The sequence below is a fragment of the Typopeltis vanoorti genome, chromosome 22 (genome assembly GCF_054136105.1).
Source record: "Typopeltis vanoorti isolate ZY-2024b chromosome 22, IOZ_Tvanoo_1.0, whole genome shotgun sequence".
Taxonomy (NCBI): domain Eukaryota; kingdom Metazoa; phylum Arthropoda; class Arachnida; order Uropygi; family Thelyphonidae; genus Typopeltis; species Typopeltis vanoorti.
The window spans coordinates 42,218,784-42,238,114 of NC_143570.1; the positions used below are offsets into that span (position 1 = coordinate 42,218,784).

At 35.0% G+C, this 19,331-nt stretch overlaps 1 protein-coding gene across 1 annotated transcript; it reads left to right on the forward strand.

Moving 5' to 3' along the window:
• The first annotated feature begins 1,226 nt into the window (after nt 1–1,226).
• On the forward strand, nt 1,227–18,434 carry LOC150094355 (uncharacterized). Its single transcript, XM_090412330.1, has 2 exons — nt 1,227–1,397; nt 17,398–18,434. The coding sequence occupies exons 1-2, from the start codon at nt 1,389–1,391 to the stop codon at nt 17,932–17,934; spliced, it is 546 nt and encodes a 181-aa protein (XP_090268456.1). The 5' UTR covers nt 1,227–1,388; the 3' UTR covers nt 17,935–18,434.
• Nucleotides 18,435–19,331: the final 897 nt, after the last annotated feature.

Sequence of the window (19,331 nt, forward strand, 5' to 3'; positions counted from 1 at the left end):
CTACATTTATCACATAACTTTAATAGCATACTTAAGAAAATTAAAACAATTTTTTTTTTCTTTGCGCTGCCTACGTTCGACACCTTAGCCTTTCACAATGCAAAGATTACATCATTATAGGTCAGTGCAACATCTCAGTACACCTTACTGGGGAGAGAAAGAGAGAGAAAATAGAGAGAGAGAGAGAGAGAGAGAGAGAGAGAGAGAGAGAGAGAAATATTCTGTTCCTTTTTAACTACAGGCAGATTACTTGAGTATACCGTTTCTTAATTCTAATATTTTTGCGCCTGATATTCAGTTACTTGAAGTTTTCTTCATTCCTTTTTAAAGAATGATTAAAAGTAAACTTCTTTCTTATGTCCTTGGTTTAAGGATTGAGGTCACTAGAAAAAATTCCTAGAATTTTTTTTTTTTTCTCTAGGGGGTGTGTGTGTGTTGAAGGAACCGAGGGACACCAATGACCTCAAGACGTTTATCAAGGATGAAAGTAATAATCACGAAATTAAAAAAAAATAAATAAACATCTCAAATTAAGTAGAATACTGCAAATATTGTTTTCAAACGAAAGGTTTATTTATTTTTTCTGTCATTATCATCTATGAGATGCATTGTAACATCCAAGGTCAATTTTTTTTTGTTTTGAAATATCACAATGACTGAGTAGGGGAAAAAAAAATTGATTGTCCATTTTGCAATTTCCGGTCTAAACATTGTTACGTGCTAATGTCAAGAATAGTTCTGCCCTCGCTCCTGACATTATTTCGAACATGATTACCAATAAAAGGAACATATTCACTTATAAAATGATAGAGAAAATGCTCTATTCTGAGATACGCTTTTATTATAATATAATTGAAGAAAATAGCTTATAATAGCTTTTTTTCTTTTATTCACACAGTTCTTTTCTTGAAGATCGTGCGTTAATAGTTATTCATTGAAGTTTCAATAATTCACTACTCACCGAAGTCATTGGGATTTAACAGCACCTTATTCTTACGTATAAATGAGAGACACAGGGAGAAAGTTAAAAAAAAAAAAAAAGGAACGGAAGAGCCTACAGGGAAGGGTCATATGATTAGCCCTTCTGCTGAGAAAGTGCTTTTTCCCCTCTGTGAACGAGGCTATGTGACGAAGAACCGTACCGACAGTAGGCAGAATATAAAATGGAAAGTGAGTACATTCACTTAGTGTGCGGCTAAAGTCGTCGGCCAGGAAACTCGTGCAAGGTCTACGCGAAACGACCAGAATCCTTGATAATGGACAGACGCTGTTCGATATAACAGCTGTGGAAAAAAGAAAAAAAAGAAGCCAAAAAGTGGCTTCGTTGGGGTATTGCAGTCAAGTTCAGTGGACCGTAAAAGTAGGTGTCTGTGCGGTCTTTAGCCACAATGCACCGAGTGAGTATCAAAGCACTATTTATTTTTCTTCGTGGTTTGTTATCTTTTTATGTCAGAGAAACTGTGTGTGTGATACTTATCAAATAAATTTCAAGTTTCTATTTTATAATTATTTATTATCAATGTGCATTTAATACTAGTTTTTATTGAAACAGGAATATTACGTGTCAAACAATGAAGCTAGAAATAATAAAGTAGGCGTGCGAAAATAAGCTATTTTTTTTTCCTTTGTGGATGATAATTTTAAGCTGAAAAACAGAGTAAAGTATATGTATTAAAATAGCTTGGTATGTGTACAATGTATCATTAATCTTATTTCGAGAATAGGACATTTATATCTAGAGAAAGAGAAATTTCATATGCACATATTTGGTTGAAAAAGCTTTATATGCATTTTTAAGGTTGCCTATTATTCAATACTCATTACATAATTTCTTCTTGACTTACATCTTACATATATTACGATACAATTACAAATATTACAACAACAACAACAACAACAACAATAATAATAATAATAATAATAATAATAATAATAATAATAATAATAATAACATATCAATTTATTCCCTTTAGCAAATCCGATAACTATGATAGCTTATAGTTCTGCCAAAACTCTCGCGACCATTGTGTTCTTTGTCGGAATCATCAAGCCTCATCTACAAGGTTATTACGTTGTTTTCAGATGGTCGCCTTCTTTTGCATTACTAAAATTCAAAATCTGTGAATAATTGCTATTTTACACAAACCTTAAACATTGCTTAAAGTAAACGGACATGCAGTGGAATTGTCAAAAAACTGACCCTTATTATCCTAGATTCGGGTTTGGGCCAATGCACGGTGCATCTCACGTTCGGAGTGTATGTCTGTCGGCAAGGACGCCTAGCTCTTTCAAGAACCAGCTGGTAACCTTGGTACACATTCCCAAAGTTTTCCGGGACATTTTTGTAGAGCGTCTGTTGGAGAAGGGTGGATACATTAGCTGAACTGATCTGGGAAGTTCAGGGCATCTTTCATATGTTAAACATATTCAACCGGTCGTACTTGAGAACAAGAATAGGCAGCAATCTGTATTTGAAAAAGAGAAATACATATGAGAGAGTAATAGAAAGAAGAAGAAAAAAACTTAATAGAATTCGTGATACAGAGAAGCATTAAAAATTGTATGCCTCTTTTCTAGTATTTTCACCATTTTTTTTTTCGAAGTAAAGTAAATATCTTGAGTATCACATACACGTGTATTTTATTTGTCTGCAACGTAGGTAATGCATACTATTTAATAAGCATTAAGAAAGTAATTATTTCTTTCAGAAATAATACTGTAAATTATATTTCACTTTGAATTTATAAGTCAAAATTTGAAATAGTCTAAAATACTTTCTAAAATTTTATCAAAATAATATACACTTATGAACGTTCTATATCATAATATTGAGATTAAGTTATAAAGAAAAGTCTGCAAAAGTAGTTCGAACTGATATTTTAAGGTTTTGTGTGATAATGTTACTGTTATGTGACAATAATACTGATAAAATTATAATATATAATATATTGTTTTAAGGATACTTGCGACATAAGACTGAATGATATAATCACGTAATCACAAGAAAGATATTTATTTAACCAAATATTTCGGTCTGGAAATAGCAGACCATCGTCGGTGGTATTACAAGAACAGTTTAAAAAATATACAAGCTAGAATACTAACAATAGATCGTTGAAATTAGAACATGCCGCGTGATGTTATATCACTAAGTATGAAACGAAATATTTTGAAGTAGAAACATGATTGAATTTGCTATTAAAAAAAAAAAAAAAAAATTAATGAGTAATCTTGATTAGGCTTTCCCAGATTTTTGATATAGATATGCAGTCATTACGATTCAGGTTGGGATGATGGAGCAAGGCCTCCACGCTTTCCTTGAACAAACGTTCGAACCTATAACGCGATCTATGTAAGAGGCGCGTTTTGGACCAAAGGATGCTGTGGTCAGTTTCAATCCCGTGTTGAGCCAAACCAGACTTTTCAGGTTTATTGTGAAGAATGGATGATTGATGTTCTTGGATTCTTTTTTCAAGAGAACGTCCAGTCTGTCCAAAGTAAGAGAGATCACAGTTGCAAGGAATTTGATAAACTCCAGGAAGAGATAAAGTTGAGCGTTTGTCTTTAGGAGAAGGAAAATGAGAAGACAATTTGTTAATAGGAGAATATGTAGCTGTTAAACAGCTACATATTCTACAAATCGTAATGACTGCATATCTATATCAAAAATCTGGGAAAGCCTAATCAAGATTACTCATTAATTTGTTTTTTTTTTTTTTTTTTTTTTTAATAGCAAATTCAATCATGTTTCTACTTCAAAATATTTCGTTTCATACTTAGTGATATAACATCACGCGGCATGTTCTAATTTCAACGATCTATTGTTAGTATTCTAGCTTGTATATTTTTTAAACTGTTCTTGTAATACCACCGACGATGGTCTGCTATTTCCAGACCGAAATATTTGGTTAAATAAATATCTTTCTTGTGATTACGTGATTATATCATTCAATATATAATATAGTCATCATTTTAATTTTTTTATCATTAGTATTGTTATATTTATGATATTATTGTAACTTATAATATGCACTATATTTATTATTTTAAGTTACTATTATAAATATATGTAACATAACATAACAAAAATGATCATAAAACATAAAATAATACATATGAATTGTTTCATGTTTTATTATCATAAGTTATAATATAATACTTCAATGTTTGAGCAACCATACAAAACGAAAATTGGACCCATGGTTTTAAAGTTTGGTGAAACAATAAACAACTGCCTTTATATAAGGACTGGCTTAAAGGGGCGAAGCAAGAATGCTTTTCATCTTCCCCGTTATCTGTAGAGGACAGTGTAGGGATAAGGTGTTATTGGGCTATATTAAAGCTCTGATCATGGCAGGAGGGTAACAGCAATAGCCGAGCCTCAGTTAGAACTTAATTCAACTACAGCATTGCCATCCATTACCCTCCAAGGGTATTAATCACCGCATCTCACAGTAGCTCACCCTATAAACAGCTACCTTATCCTTATAAGGACTGGCTTAAAGAGGCGAAGCAAGAATGCTTTTCATCTTCCCCGTTATCTGTAGAGGACAGTGTAGGGATAAGGTGTTATTGAGCTATTAATTAAAGCTCTGATCATGGCAGGAGGGTAACAGCAATAGCCAAGCCTCAGTGAGAACTTCATTGGCTACAGCATTGCCATCCATTACCCTCCAAGGGTATTAATAATTAATCACCGCATCTCACGGTCAATTCCAAAATCTCATCCTATTGTATCCATTGAACAACTGTCTTAAGTTCTTAAAAGAACTGGGCGACGGACTGAGTCCTTGACTCTTTATCCCGTCATCTGAATGAAGTAAATCTGTATGGATAGAGTGTTATTGAGCTAAAAAGCTCTAGTCATGGCTGGGTAACGGCAATAGCCGAGCCTCAGTTAAAACTTCATTGGCTATAGCATTTAGCATTGCCATTTGTCACCCTGGAAGTCTTAAAAAAGACTTTTCCGGAAATCAGGTGTTCATTCCCTCAAAACTGAACAACTGTCGTTCAACGTTTGTTCTAATAATAATATTATTATGTTATTCTGAAATTGGTGTGTAAATATTACTATATTATTGAGGGTTAAATTTAATTTTATTATAATAATATAGTGTAATATAATGTATATTATTATAGGGTTCAATGAAATAATTGCATTATTTTTAGTTTAACAATTAAATATTAAAATAAAGTTTAGTATAATAACTGGAATACGCTTATAGTTTGGAAGTTATATATCAAAAATTCTATCATGAAATTGATGATTTTAAAGTATTTCAAAATTTGAAAGCACGCTTTGAATTTTGAATTTTTTTTCTACGAAAATTACAGTGTTATCCCCTTCCCCTAAAAAAAAAAAATGTTTTTACAGAGAACAAGAAAAACGAAACAATTCCCTAGAGTTCTCTGTTCGACTTCCTGTTTCTTACAGATGGTCCGTTCAAGGGTCAGATGCGTCTCCTTTGTATCGTTTTTAACTGAGAAGCCCCCTTCACTGCATGAGTGAGCTTTTGTTGACAGGGTTGTCGATCAGTTGTGTCGAAACGGAAGGTAACGAAATACCGGAAATGGTCCAAAGGATAACACACTAAGGCTATTATAATTCACTTCCTCGAGGGTTTCATGCTGTAGGATTTTATCAGCCGACGTGCTTGATCAGACAGCAATTGTAATTGCAACAATACGAAGACTGTCATTATTCGCCTACATTAGGAAGTAATTGAAAGCCTTTATCTTCGTAAACGATATGAATAACGAGAAAATATTCCCAACAGATCAATGAAGACCTTGCAAATCCAGACATGGCTTATTATTGCAAATACCGCAATCTCTTTGGTAATATAAGTACATTAAGAATCTTAATTGCTTTTGAGATTATGACCTTGCTTCATTTAGTTCGGGTATCCTCTCTGCAACTAACACGCTGCATCTACCCATACCTTGGTAGGCGCAGATTTTTGCGATTATTATTAGGTGAAAGATGATTCATGTGTACGACTGGCACACCGCTTACTGGAGGCCTGAATTGGTTTTTAAAAAAGTTCCGTGTTTGGTCTCTAGAGTTTCCGGATTATGTAAAAAATAAATTTAAAAAATACAAAACATAACTAAAAAGAGAAAAAAAAAATTATTCCACTCATAGTGCTAATGTGCTATCAAACAGTTCAAACATGGAACCTCTTTTAAGCCATAGCCTCGTAGTTAGAGCAAAGATACTGCCTACTAGGTCATCCAAGTCGGAAATAAATAATGAATACTGGCTATATTCATTATTAAATGAATAATAAGTATTGATTGGTTGAGTGCATAGGGGTTCCACTGTTTGATCAAGCCGTGCATGCAAATCTCAGGATGTATGCTTACGAAGGTCTTCAGATGGAAGATTCTGATTGTCCGGAGTGAGACTACAACGTTGTTCACTGGAGGTCTGAAGACACTTAAAAAAGTTCCATGTTTAGTTTCTAGAATGAGGCATATCTGTCTAATTTTTTATTATTTAATTAATTTGCATTGTATATTAATTATTAGTATAATATAGTATAGATACTAATTCGTATTAGTATAACATTGATAATAATATACTAATAGTATTAGTACAGTGATAAAATTATTAATTAATTAATAGTTATTAGAATATATATTCAAAGTCCAGAACTATGCAAATATTCCGACAGTGGTAAAAACAGGATTCCCGAAGGAACTAGTTCGAGAAATACAGAGTTGAACAGCATTTATGTCATTCTCTCAGAGAAATTAAGATAGTCCGGGATTTTTATCACATCTCCGTTTTTTAACTGAAAAGCCACATAAGTGAAAACATTTTTTGTTGAGTTGTTGATTTAGTTGAGTCAAAATGGAAGACCAGAAAACACCAAAAGTTAATCTGGGAATGGTGATTAATGTTGTGATTAGAAACAATACACCAGAATCTGATTACCAATCAAAATAATTGTTGAAACTTATCAAGCTCTCCGAATGGGTAGATCAGATGAGCAACTCGATATTTGTGATGTTTTGAAAATGAACTGGTTGTGCAACTATGCTACGAATGATTTGCATGCAGAAGTGGAAGGCCAAAAACAATTCCTTAAAGTAGCTAAAAGGTGTATTATGATTTATCGTCGAACGATAAAAAGATTTTATGCCTATCTACAAACTGATGAATGCCACCCAAAATCGCATCTCAATCTGCAAATGAGATAATTTTTAGTTGATGTTATTTATAGCGTTGACGTTGGGACTTTGGAAAAAAATCTACTAAAAGTATAAGCGATATTTGGCAGTGCATGAATTTGAGAAAAGATTGTGAAAGCGTGGCACCATCTCCTTCGTATGAGACTAACTCATCATTTAATTATAAACACCTGATATAGGCTCCTTTCGTCATACACGGGACTCGAACCCGCCTTTTCAACCAAAGCGCTGGTCTAAACAAACTGATACTGAGGCTCTAATACAGTTAAATGTTTTCAAACTGGAGAATTTCGTGTGAATGAATACAATTTAAAGAGAAAAATCTCGTTTTTCGCGTAAGTTGAATAAAAATGTAAGATAAAAAGCTACCAACGTAAATGATCAAAGAACGTGTGCGTTTTAGGTTACGTTGTTTATTCCTTAAGTTGGGAATATCTTTGTATATCGTAATTAAATGCTGTTAGAACATTTAAAAATACCCAGTATTCGTGTTCTGTCTTTGTGAACAATCGACTGGAATTTAGTAGCGCATGAAATTTTTTTTTCTCTGCACGCACCCGTAGCTATGTCTACAGAAAGCGACAGAACGTGAAGAGGGGTGGAGTAGTAGAGGAAACATAAAGAAAGTAGTAGAAGGACACCAACTACGCTTCACGATCTGTAAAACTACATTTAGTTCACCTAATCGTCGATATATAATTATACAAGTAGGAAAGAAGTTTCCTACTAGAAACAGGTACAAAATTACTAAAATAACTGGAGGTCTAAAAGCGAAATTGGAGACAGCAAAAAACATTTATATTTAGCTAGTGTTCTACTGTGAATGAAACGAAGGGACAAATTAACAAACCTGGAAGGTAAAAAGGGAAGGAAGAAAAGTAGAGAAAATGATGCAGAGAGAGAGAGAGAGAGAGAGAGAGAAAATAAAGAAAGGAATGAGAGAGAGAGAAGCAAATAATATACTGTATATATATATATATATATATATATATATATATATATATATATATATATATATATATATATATATATATATGTATATGTATGTATATGTATGTATATATATAATATATATATTAAAACTATATGCTAAAAATCACAAATTTAAGTTCAAATTGTCTCTAATCCATTGGATTGCGTCCGGGGTAACCTGGAACAGGTTCGTCAGTGTGTCCTGAAAACTCCGCAGTGCGCAGTCCTGAATAGTATGATTGATGGTCTGTTGATCAACTTCACAGTCATACGTTGGGAATTGACACAGGCCCCACTTGTATATCATGGTAACACATCTGGCATGGCCTGTCCTCAGGCTGTTGAGTGTCGTCCATTGTCGTCTGGGCAGGTCAAAGCCAGGGTCTCTGTTGTGGGGTCTGTAATGAAGTGTCCATTTTTATTGTTGAAGTAAGCCAACGATTCTTCCATTCAGTTTCAGGAGAGTATCTGGTTGCTGATTTTTCCAGATCGGGTTGTGGAACTTCAAGCGAATAGGTGGTAGATTTTGGAGGTCCTCATGAATGGGTAAGTTGTCATTTCCCATACTTTTGCCGCTGTCAGAGAATGTCCATTCTCTGACAGCGGCAGCTTTCCTCCTTATGTGGTATGATGTTAGAGAATATTGGTAGCTACTCAACAGGTGTAGACTTTATGCACCCCGTCATGATTCTCATGGTATCGTTAAGTGGCATATCGATCATGCTGACATGTTGACTCGGATACCACACTGGTGTACAGTATTCTGCACAAGAGTATACTAGTGCTTGGGCAGTACATCTTAAGGTGTTGGCTCCTGTGCCTCCACAAGCTTCCTGATGATATTATTCCTGGTTTTTAGCTTTTGGCAGACATTTTCCAGATGTTTCCTGAGGGTTAAAGAGCGATGTAAGGTGACTCCGAGATATTTTTGGTTAGGGTTGTGCTTCAAAGTCTTCCCTCTGAATGAGACCTTCAGCCATTTATCAGCTTGATAATTGTTCAAGCGAAATGTGCAAACTTCAGTTTTAGAGGAATTTGGGCAAAGACGCCATTTGGTGTAATATTTGTACATAACTTCAAGGTCGGAACTGAGCACAGTCTTGGCCTCTGGTATTTAGTCTGAGTGTTTTATAGTTGGTGTGATAGTCGGTGTTTTAGTACTTTAAAGAGGATATTTTTACCATTCAATTGTATCTTCAATCTGCGCTTTGATGCCATGCGCTTTAGGATCTTATTCGTCTTTGAATCTTGTATTATAGTGGCAAATTTCAGTTTGAGTCCATTCACCCAAACTGTGTCGTATGACAGATCTATGAATTTTACTGAGATTTTATGGCCTTTTTGGAACCCTGCTTCTATATGTGTAGTAAGGGCAAGTACTTGGTGACAGCAGCTGCGAGAGTCTCTGAATCCGGCTTCAAATAAATTCGGACAAAACTGGATTGAGAAAAAAAAAGTAAAGATTAACGATGCTAATCTTTACTTTTTTTTAAGGCTTATATTCAGGTGTTTTGGATCCAATGTCATTTCTAAGGATTCCCAAATTCTTCTCTCGGTTATGTTATATCACTGGTGTAATAGTTCAGACTAATCCCATAATACTTAATGCATTGTCCAGGAGTCATGTGGGTCAGCTGAAGAGAGCGCATATATTATGACAAAGCTGAGGCGTCACTGCTATGTATTCAATATCTCGGATGTGTTCTTCTATGCGTTGCTCGATTGATTTTTCTGTTTGTCTATAGTATGAAGACCTGAATTCTCGCCATAGTCGGTTTAGGAAAGCAGAGTGTAAAGCCTCTGCTTTCTTTATCATTAGAAGTAGCTGAAAAAGAGAGAGAGAGAGAGAAGGAAATGAGAAAGAGATAGGAAAAGTACTAATTATAGATAACAGGGTGTCAGAGCAGCAGCGCCCACCTTTGTATCTGTAAACTGTCGAGGTTTCATCTGGGACAAATTAAGTTCACCTTGACCCCAATTTCGCTTCAACCGGTAGAATAAACTACCTTTCTACAGAATGATTGGAAATTAAAAAAGTTTGCAGAAACTTTAGTAAGACTGTGCTCGTAGAGTTAGATTTATGTTACCTCAGTTTGATTTATTGTAGCGAAAAGAAACTTTCACAGGGTTGTGGCTGGTTGGTTTTCAAAATTTTAATTTTAATATTAAGGCGAATTTTAATATTCTGCTATGATCTGTATTGTACAAAAACTGAATGACACTCAAAGACATTACGCTTGCCAGTAACGGTTGTAATTATGTAATTATATGATATGACGTTGCAGTTGTTTAGCTTTTAGTGATTCACTAAATGTTAAAAGAAAACCTTAATTGTTATAACAGAATATGGAGAGAGGTATTCATTAATATTTAAAAATTTTGATGGTGTATATATTTAATTATTCTTATTTTAAAGAATTTGAAAAATGTAATAAATATTTTACTTATTTTTTATTTAATAATAATAATGTAATAAAATTATATAATAATAATTTACATATTTTATTTTATAATTGTCTTATTGTTAAACGAAAGTAGATTACATTCATGAATCTATGTATGTTGTACTTCAATCCAATTTCCAAATTTTCGTGCTCAGAAGTTGATGTTCTTATCTATATTCTGATGAGTGGGGATCTAATTAATGTAAACAAACAAAATTTATATATATATATATATATACATAGTATATTCCTTTCTCGGACTCTGTAATTATATCAAAGACATTCTCAGCTATATTTTTTTCATTTTCATTGCGAATTGTTTTGTTTTGTATATAGTGAATTATACATTTAAATTTAGATTGTTTAAATTTAAATTGTGAAGTTATTCATAAGGATGGTATAGCATGGGATAAAAACCAGGTTTCTCTGTCCACTGTTATCACGTGATTTTGTTTAATCCTGTTATCTAGGTCATGGTGGTACAGCATAATTAACATGATCTCGAGATTATAAACTTTTTAGTTTTAAATATTTCATTTCAGAAATACATGGCAAGGTCTTACCTTGGGAATCATGTTGCTATGTAGATCTTTAAGACAACTTTCAGAATACGCTATGTACAACAATAGGGTGGATACGGAAGAAAATTAAAGCAGTTGTAGTCTGTGAGATACTTCAAGATCCCTTGTTATTATGGAGATGGGTTGGGCAAATTCTTTGCAGTTAACAAACGAATGTATGTAAAGTTGGAACGGAAATACAAGTTGTAGTTTCTATTTCAATAAAATAAATGAATAAAATGCACGGTTTCCTATTTATTTTTCTGGTTACAAGTAAAGGAAATTCAGACGTTATCATTATAGATATTTCGATATTCGTTTCTGAATTCAATAAAGATCTACCTAAATATAAAACCTTCTTTTGCATGTGTACTTTTGTAGGTTTAATTCTCAAGAAAAGGGAATTCAATTCTTTATTTGAAATACTGATCTGTCTAAACAGTCTTCAGATGGATTAGATTTTAAGAGTTATTTAATTCTCATTAGGCTTAGTTGTTAGTTATTGTTCATGTTCACTAATGCCAGAATCATCAGGAATAAACGCGAAGAATTCTTAGAATTAATAAATGCAAATGAACCGAAAATTATTGGCATTAGTAAGAGCTGTTACAATGCATGTAACAGCTTGTATCAAGACCAGTTAGATGTGGAAGCGTAAGGCAGTGAATTATGATAAGTTGCGAAGGTAGCTTGTAGCTGCCCATCGTATGAGAAAACTACAGTATATGGTAGGAGAATTAATAAAGCATGAAAAGTGTGGTCAAAGGGCGTTCGAAGGAAACTATAACTGACTAATTGTCAGCGTTGTGAGAAATAATCGCATCGATGATAAATGACCCCAGCTTTAAAACATGCGCAGAAGTTATGAAACCTATAGTGTGTGAAACATGAGAAGTCTGTCTTATGTACAAAGAACGGACAAGGCAAATGACAACCTTAGTGAGGATAAAATCAAAATATCAAATAGTTGCACTGGTTAAAGGAAATTCGAACGAATTCTTTCGCTATGTGGCGAGTAAAAGAAAGAATTGATATAGTACGATAACCTTCGTAAATACATATGGAAGAAAAGTTTCAAATGCACTGGAAATAGCTGAGTTATTAAGTAATCGAAGCTCTTGTAATATTTTTCAAATATTACAAGAGCTTGAAGCTAATACAGCCGTGGCTTTTTGGATGAGATATCAACATGTATATTAAAGACGTGTATTAGAGAATTAGCAATGTCCCTTTGGTTTTATAACTTGAGTCTCAATATAGACACGATTCTTAATGAGTGTGAGGAGGACAAAATCATTCTCCTATACAAAGGTGAAGTTAGAATTCATGCAATCAGTTATTTCTGTAGCAGTTATTAAGGTATTAGACTGAGTGAGAAATCTTATCCAGGGGAGGTAGATACATTTTGATTTTTTATAGAGGACAGCATGGATTTGTTAAAGGCAGGTTTTATTTTACCAATCTACTCAGATTTTACAATAGATTAACAGCAGATTGGATAAGAGGAATGGATACACAGGAATTGATTTAGATTTGTCAAAGCATTTGACAGAATTTTAGAAGGATGGTATGCAAAATAGGCTTGTGGCATGAATTACAGCATAGTTATCTTAAAGATATCAAAGAGTGGTGCAGGGAGGAGAATGAGAATGACCAGTGAGGTACCACACGGTTCTGTCCTTGGACCATTCCTGTTTAACAAGTGCAAGGTTATGTATTTTCGGCTGAAGCCATCGGAGACTGAGTATTTTTGCTGTAAGTGGTTGAATGAAGCTAGAACCACAGGTGTAATGGTCGACATTGAATTATAGTTTAAAGCCAACATTGCTAAGGTGGTTAAGACATCACATTGGATAACTCAATTGCTGACGAGAACACTAATATGTAGGAAGAAGGAAGTTATTCTCCCACTTTACAAGGTTTCGATAAAGTGATTGCATAGTGCGCTCATAATGGTCACTTGGGGATTCCATGGATATAAGGAACTGTGGAAAAGGTCTAGCACAGGCTAACTAAATTCATATCTAGTTGGTTGAAAATTCCATATGAAGTTAGAATGAAGAGTTATGGCCTTCAAAGTTTGAGAAATAGAAGGAATATATAGATAGAAAAGATATGATAAAAACATACAAGTAGTATGGAGTTCTTACAGAACAGATACAGGGGAAATTTGTGACTGATGGGGGGAGAACTTGGGGAAACTGCAGCTGAGAAAAGAGATGGTCGGGAAGAATGTGAAGTTCAGGTTCTTTTGAAGCTCTTGCAATCAAAGAGTAGCAAATGAATGAAATTAGCTGCCAGTGGACATTATGAGTGCGTCTTCGATGAATGATGTTAAGGAGAGAGAAATATATGATAGATACTAGGGAATTACATTTACCATTTCCCTTCACGAGTCTCTGACTCCTGAAAGTGCCTACATTAATAACGATGATGATGATAATAATATGACGAAAATGTATACATAACACAGAGGTAGAATAGGAGTTCATGTCTTTCATCATCGGCCTTTGGAGTATAAAGATTGCTGAGGGTCAGCAGGTAGTAATAGGGGAAGTTAAAGAAAGGTAGAGTAGGATAGTAGGAGGTAAAAAGAGGCCTCAGTCAACCTGTTTAGCTGTGTAACCCAGAGGTTGTGGCTAAAAGGTCTGTAAAACAATCTCCTTACACCTGTTCTAAAAAAAAAAACTTAAAATTTACACTTCACTTTATACGAAAAAGATAACTTTAGGTTACATTAATCCAGGTGTCTGGAGACGTCATCTCGTAACCCCTAAAAAAAAGAAAAACGTTTGTTAAAATTTGGAACTTAGATTATTCTTAAACTATGCCTTACAACTGAAAAAAAAAACTGCGATAGCGGGATCCGTATTGAGGTGGACTTTATCAACCAGAGAACCGAGAGTTGGGGGAAGAACCCGGCCCGAGTGATGCAGCCCACAAGGAGCTGCACCGCCTCGACGTAAGCCTTCGCAGCCCGGGTTCTCAGGTCTACCCCCTCCTTAGTGAACTAGAGAAACCAACAAGTTGTACAATAGAATTAAGTATTTAGTTGGTCCTGAAAGGAGGACAAGTTTTTAGTTTGCCCTTAACTCTTTTTTTGTTGTATTTTTCTGTAAGATTTGAGAAGCTACTGTTTTTTCCCGGCCATTTATTATTTGGTGAAGAGCTTTATACAGACTCCTTTCCGTTTCTTCGTTTAACTCAGGGATTCCTTTTAGCTGTGCTGGGTTTAGTTCACTTAATCGTTCTATATAGAGGTCTCCCCATTCGAAGCTTATGGTCTCAGGACCTGTGAGGAGGAGTAGAGGTGCTCCTATTTTGTCTATTGCCCTTTGGAGGATTACTTCGGAGTCTTCTGGGATTAAACGCATTAGAACCCTTTGGGCGTCCACGGCGGGGATGGATTCTTCCTCCGATTCCTCGGCTGAGGTAATATTGACTTTTATTGATTCCTCAGTCTCTTCTTGGTTTTCTATTCTGATCTCCCTTTCTTCCTCTTCCTCAGAGTCAGATACTTCTGGGCATCTGTTATCCGGTTTTGTTCTCTTCGTTTCTCCTTCTTCAGGCCTGATTGGTCTTTTTTCTGTGTTGTTGCTGGCTTCCATGTCTTCTACTTCTGTGGACTCTTCCGTCTCGATGCGAGTTTTCCTTGCGTTACGTTTCTTTTTTTTTCTTTATTTTCCATTCTGAGTTTTTCGTGGTGGCGGCTTGATTTCCTGTTGTTACTGTCACGATAGCTGGGGGTTGAATGACTGGAGAGTCTTCCGGCTCCGTTGTTTTAGGCTCTTCTGCGGTTTTGCCTATAACTAGAATGTCGTCCTTTTTTTCGGGTTCAGGTTTATTTACTGCAGTGGTTGCTGGGATTGGCGATATAGCACCTCCTATTCGTTCTGCTTGTGTCCTGTTGGGACAAACGTCTACCTTGTGGGTTGTATTTCCACATTTCAGGCAAGGTGCCTCACACTGGGCTAGGGCATGTCCTGCCGACATGCAGTTCCTGCATTTGTTCTTGGGGCAGTCTGCATCTAGGTGTTCGAGTGATCCACACCAAAAACATTGCTTTCTTACACCAGGGTAGTTGAACCCTGGCAGAGCCTAGAAATACAAAGTTGGGGACCTCGGCCTTCATCTCCATAAGGAAGGTCACCTCGCCAGTCTTCCAGTCGGGGTAGTCAGCATCGTTGGTGATTTTGACGTCCCGTACGTCTCCCCATTTTGAGAAAATCTTTTTATTATCTCACTCCCTTCTCGAGATATTCTACAGGGAACCTTTCTATTCGTAGTGTCTTCAGTGGACTTCCTACTACGAAGGGATAGATCATTTTCCCTTCACATTCTACACCTGCCATTAACTTATTCCTGGTTTCTATATCTTTCACAACTACCTGCTCCATAAGGGGTAAAACCAAATATCTTTTGTGCCCCTACTATGTCGTTGAGAGCTCTCGCTAAAGTCCTCTTCGGTACGTTGACGTCTGCCTCTATACCGAGGGTCTTCACTCGCGGCAGAAATGAAGTCATTTGGAAGAGAGAAAAATATCTCACTATGAATTCCGTCCAAGGCCGGAAGCTTCTGGCAGCAGGACTGGAACATGCAGCTCTCTTTCAGATTCGCTGGGTCGGGCACTCCTCACAAACTGGATCGTCAGTAGACCTAGTTCACAGAGGTATGATATTATAATATATAATATATCACACAAATGTAGAGAACGAGATACGCAAACAAATTTAAATTTGTGTCGAATGAAATAACAGAAACATCTAAACAATACACTGCATAGACCATTTTAATTATTATCTTAAAAGAATAAGTTCTATTAAGATTTATTTAAAAATATGGTGTATTCTGTATGCTAATATTAAAATAAATCAATAATTTATAAATTTTGAAATAATTTAATACATTTTCAAATAACAAATTTGGATAAATTTTTCTAAATAAATTTTAGAAAAAACTTTTATATATAAAAAAGTGTTTCATTTTATAGACACTTTTTCTTCCTCTCATAGTTCGTATAAAAGTCGATTATAATGTGGGCTACAATCAGAGCAACGTGCAATCACTTAAATGTATTTTCATTAATCATCTCAGTAATCGCGTATAGTTTTTAATAGATTCGGCTCACAATCTCATACTACTTTGCGATATTTGTCACCTTACATTTTAATTAGTTAATTATCTAATTTCTCCAGTTCAAACACGCTTCTTTTATTATCCAAAGAAAGAGCAACTTTAGGGAACTCCTTAATATATAAATATCACAGATTAGGATTGAATCCATGCCCGAAAAAAAATGGCCATGACTTTTTTGCTATTGAATATTTTGCATTCCTTGATTTTATTAATTATTTATCAGATTTAACATTCAAAAATATATAGAATTGCTATAGTGATTAAAATTTATTGTTCTTCAAAAATTTCAGATCCTTTCCAACTATAGCATACTGTTCCCACGTTTAGAAAAATAGTTCCCAGAATTTCTTTAATATTATAGGCTTTGTTTGGAGCAGAGAATTCAGATTGCGCAGTGATCCTCGTTCTTATGAGGATCGATCTTAATTCTCTCTCTCTCTCTCTCTCTCTCTCTCTCTCTCAGGGTAGACATCTTTCCTAATCTATTTCTGCCATTTTGATTGTTCACTGAACTCTACTTTCGAATAACCGGTAAATTAGGCGCAGGTGTTTCGTTTACAAATGCCGCTAGATTATTCTTATCAATTGTGTGGGTTCTCCAACTGGTTTGTCTGTTTTGAGGGAGTAAAAACCTGACCGTAAAGGATGGAGAAAATATTTACCACCTCCGTATGAACTCTCTAATATCAGTACTTGTCATGAAACCTGTCAAAACAACCACGAATCATCCCTTCGCTAATTTTAAATTGATCGTAATAATTACAATTCAAAAATAATTCGCGTAATGACATGGTTGTCATACCTTTGGATTTTTGAAGTACACAACACTAATATTCTGATGTTTCAACCTTTCATAGAGGGATTATTGAACATAAAAATCATATAATAATGTTTTAAAGGTAGATAAGTTATCATTTTTAATCCAATCGTCTTTTTGAGCCAACAATTTTATGATTTTTGAGATCATAACCACTTAAGAATCTTAAATTAAACAAAAAAATGTTTTCACAGAAAAAAACAAATCCGGAATAACCATGTTTATTTTATTAGTATTCGATGTTTCATTTTCTTTTCTTTTTTTCTACAGCCACTTTTCATCTTCCTGTGTCTTTGTTGCCTGATGAGTACGTGTCATCTCGTACCTCTGCAGAGATCTTCATCGAACGACGAATCAGATGACCTAGTAGAGCCTCTACCCGATCTAGTTCTACGTGAAATTCTAGCAAACACTGCTGTGCAATCCCCAGAATTACAAGTAAAGGAAAAAGTTGTTCCATCATCCCCAAGGGAATCTGCTAGAATAGATTCCCAAGCCTTGGACAGTAGGCAGCATAACAAAGAAGAACCAATACCACCACCATCATCTAAGCAATTAGAGAAGTTGATCGAAGACACCAAAAACGATACCATCAGTGAGGAAAATCTTTACAAACTCAGTTACGGAATGGATGATGGTAAATACAAAGCATTTCGCTATGAAGAAAAAACTTCCGATGGACTTATTGTTGGCGAGATTGGTTTCCATAGGGACAACGGAGTAGTGCGTGGTGTTCGTTATACTGCTGAAGCAGGTGTGCACCCAAAACTTCTCTACGAAACATTGCTAAGATTCTTTTCCTTGTGATGTGATCGTAAAGGAGATTTCTTCATCGTCATCAGTCAGTGGAAAACTCATCATTCCTAGATGCCACTGCTTTAATATTTTTTGACTTTGTGCAATCAATTGTTATTTATCTTCGTTTTACTGTTATTTCTGAAAGTATAAACAGTCACTTTGCAGAATCTAACGGTTCGTTTCAGAAAACGTGTGCCATATTTCATAAACTGCAGGCAAATTGTTCCTATTGATATGTTTGATGATGTTTAGTAAAACAGGTTGTTTACTGCAAAGTTTGAAGTAAACGAGGATGAGTAAAAGAACTAGTTAACATTACACAATTGTGATATTTAAAATAGATATACAGAAATGGTTTAGAAAGAAGAAAGAAAAAAAATATGGTAAAATAGACATGATACATTTCACGATATGTGAAACTTAAAATGACAAGTTCTACTATTAATTGGTTTGCTCAATATAAGTATTAATTTTTTTTCTCATTTCTTTCATATTTCTAAAGATGTAAATCAGAAGCAAGAAATGCTCCAATCTTCATGTAATATCTTGTTATTTCAGAATTATCAATTTATTATTTAAGAGATATGAATGCATATTGTAAATATGTCCCAATAAATCAATTCATGTATTTCTGATGTGTTACTCTTCTAGTGAAATGCATAAACATTATATGAAATATATATACACAGTCAGTAAAACTTAATATTATTCGTGACTACATAAATATACACTATCCGGACGCCTGCTCATCCCAACTCTCTCTAATATGAAAGGTTGAGTTTGTCCACTTCAATATTCTTGGAAGGCCTTCTACTAGATTTTGATATGTTGCTACAGTAATTCCTTTCCATTCTTCTCAACCGGTTTTAGTGATGTTAGTCTGATGTTTAGTGACTCACAATCGCAGTTCCAGTTACCCCATAAGTGTCCGATGGGGTTGAGATCAGGGTTCATTGCAGGCCATTCAAGTTCTTCAACACTCAGCTCATCAACCTATTCCTTTTCAGACGTTGATTTCTGAATGGAGACAGGAAAGGGCCTTCACTGAACTGTTGCCATAAAGTGAGCGCAGAATTGTCCAGAATATAGGCCTCAGCATTAGGATTTTCCGTTAGTGGAATTAGAGAGAATTCAGCCCGAACCATGAAAAAAAGTTAGAGACCATGATGCTTTCTCCACCGAACTTAACACTTGGTATAATACATTCGGCAGGTAGAGTCTTCCTGGGATTTATCAAACCTAGACTCATTCGTCGCACTTCCAGATGGTGAAGCGTGATTTATCAGTTTAGAGAACGGGTTATCATTGTTCCAGAGTCCAGTGGTGTGGAGCTTGGCACTGCCTTTGCTAATGTTAGGTTTGTGTGCAGGCGGCCATGGAAACCTATCTTCTTCAGCTCACGACGA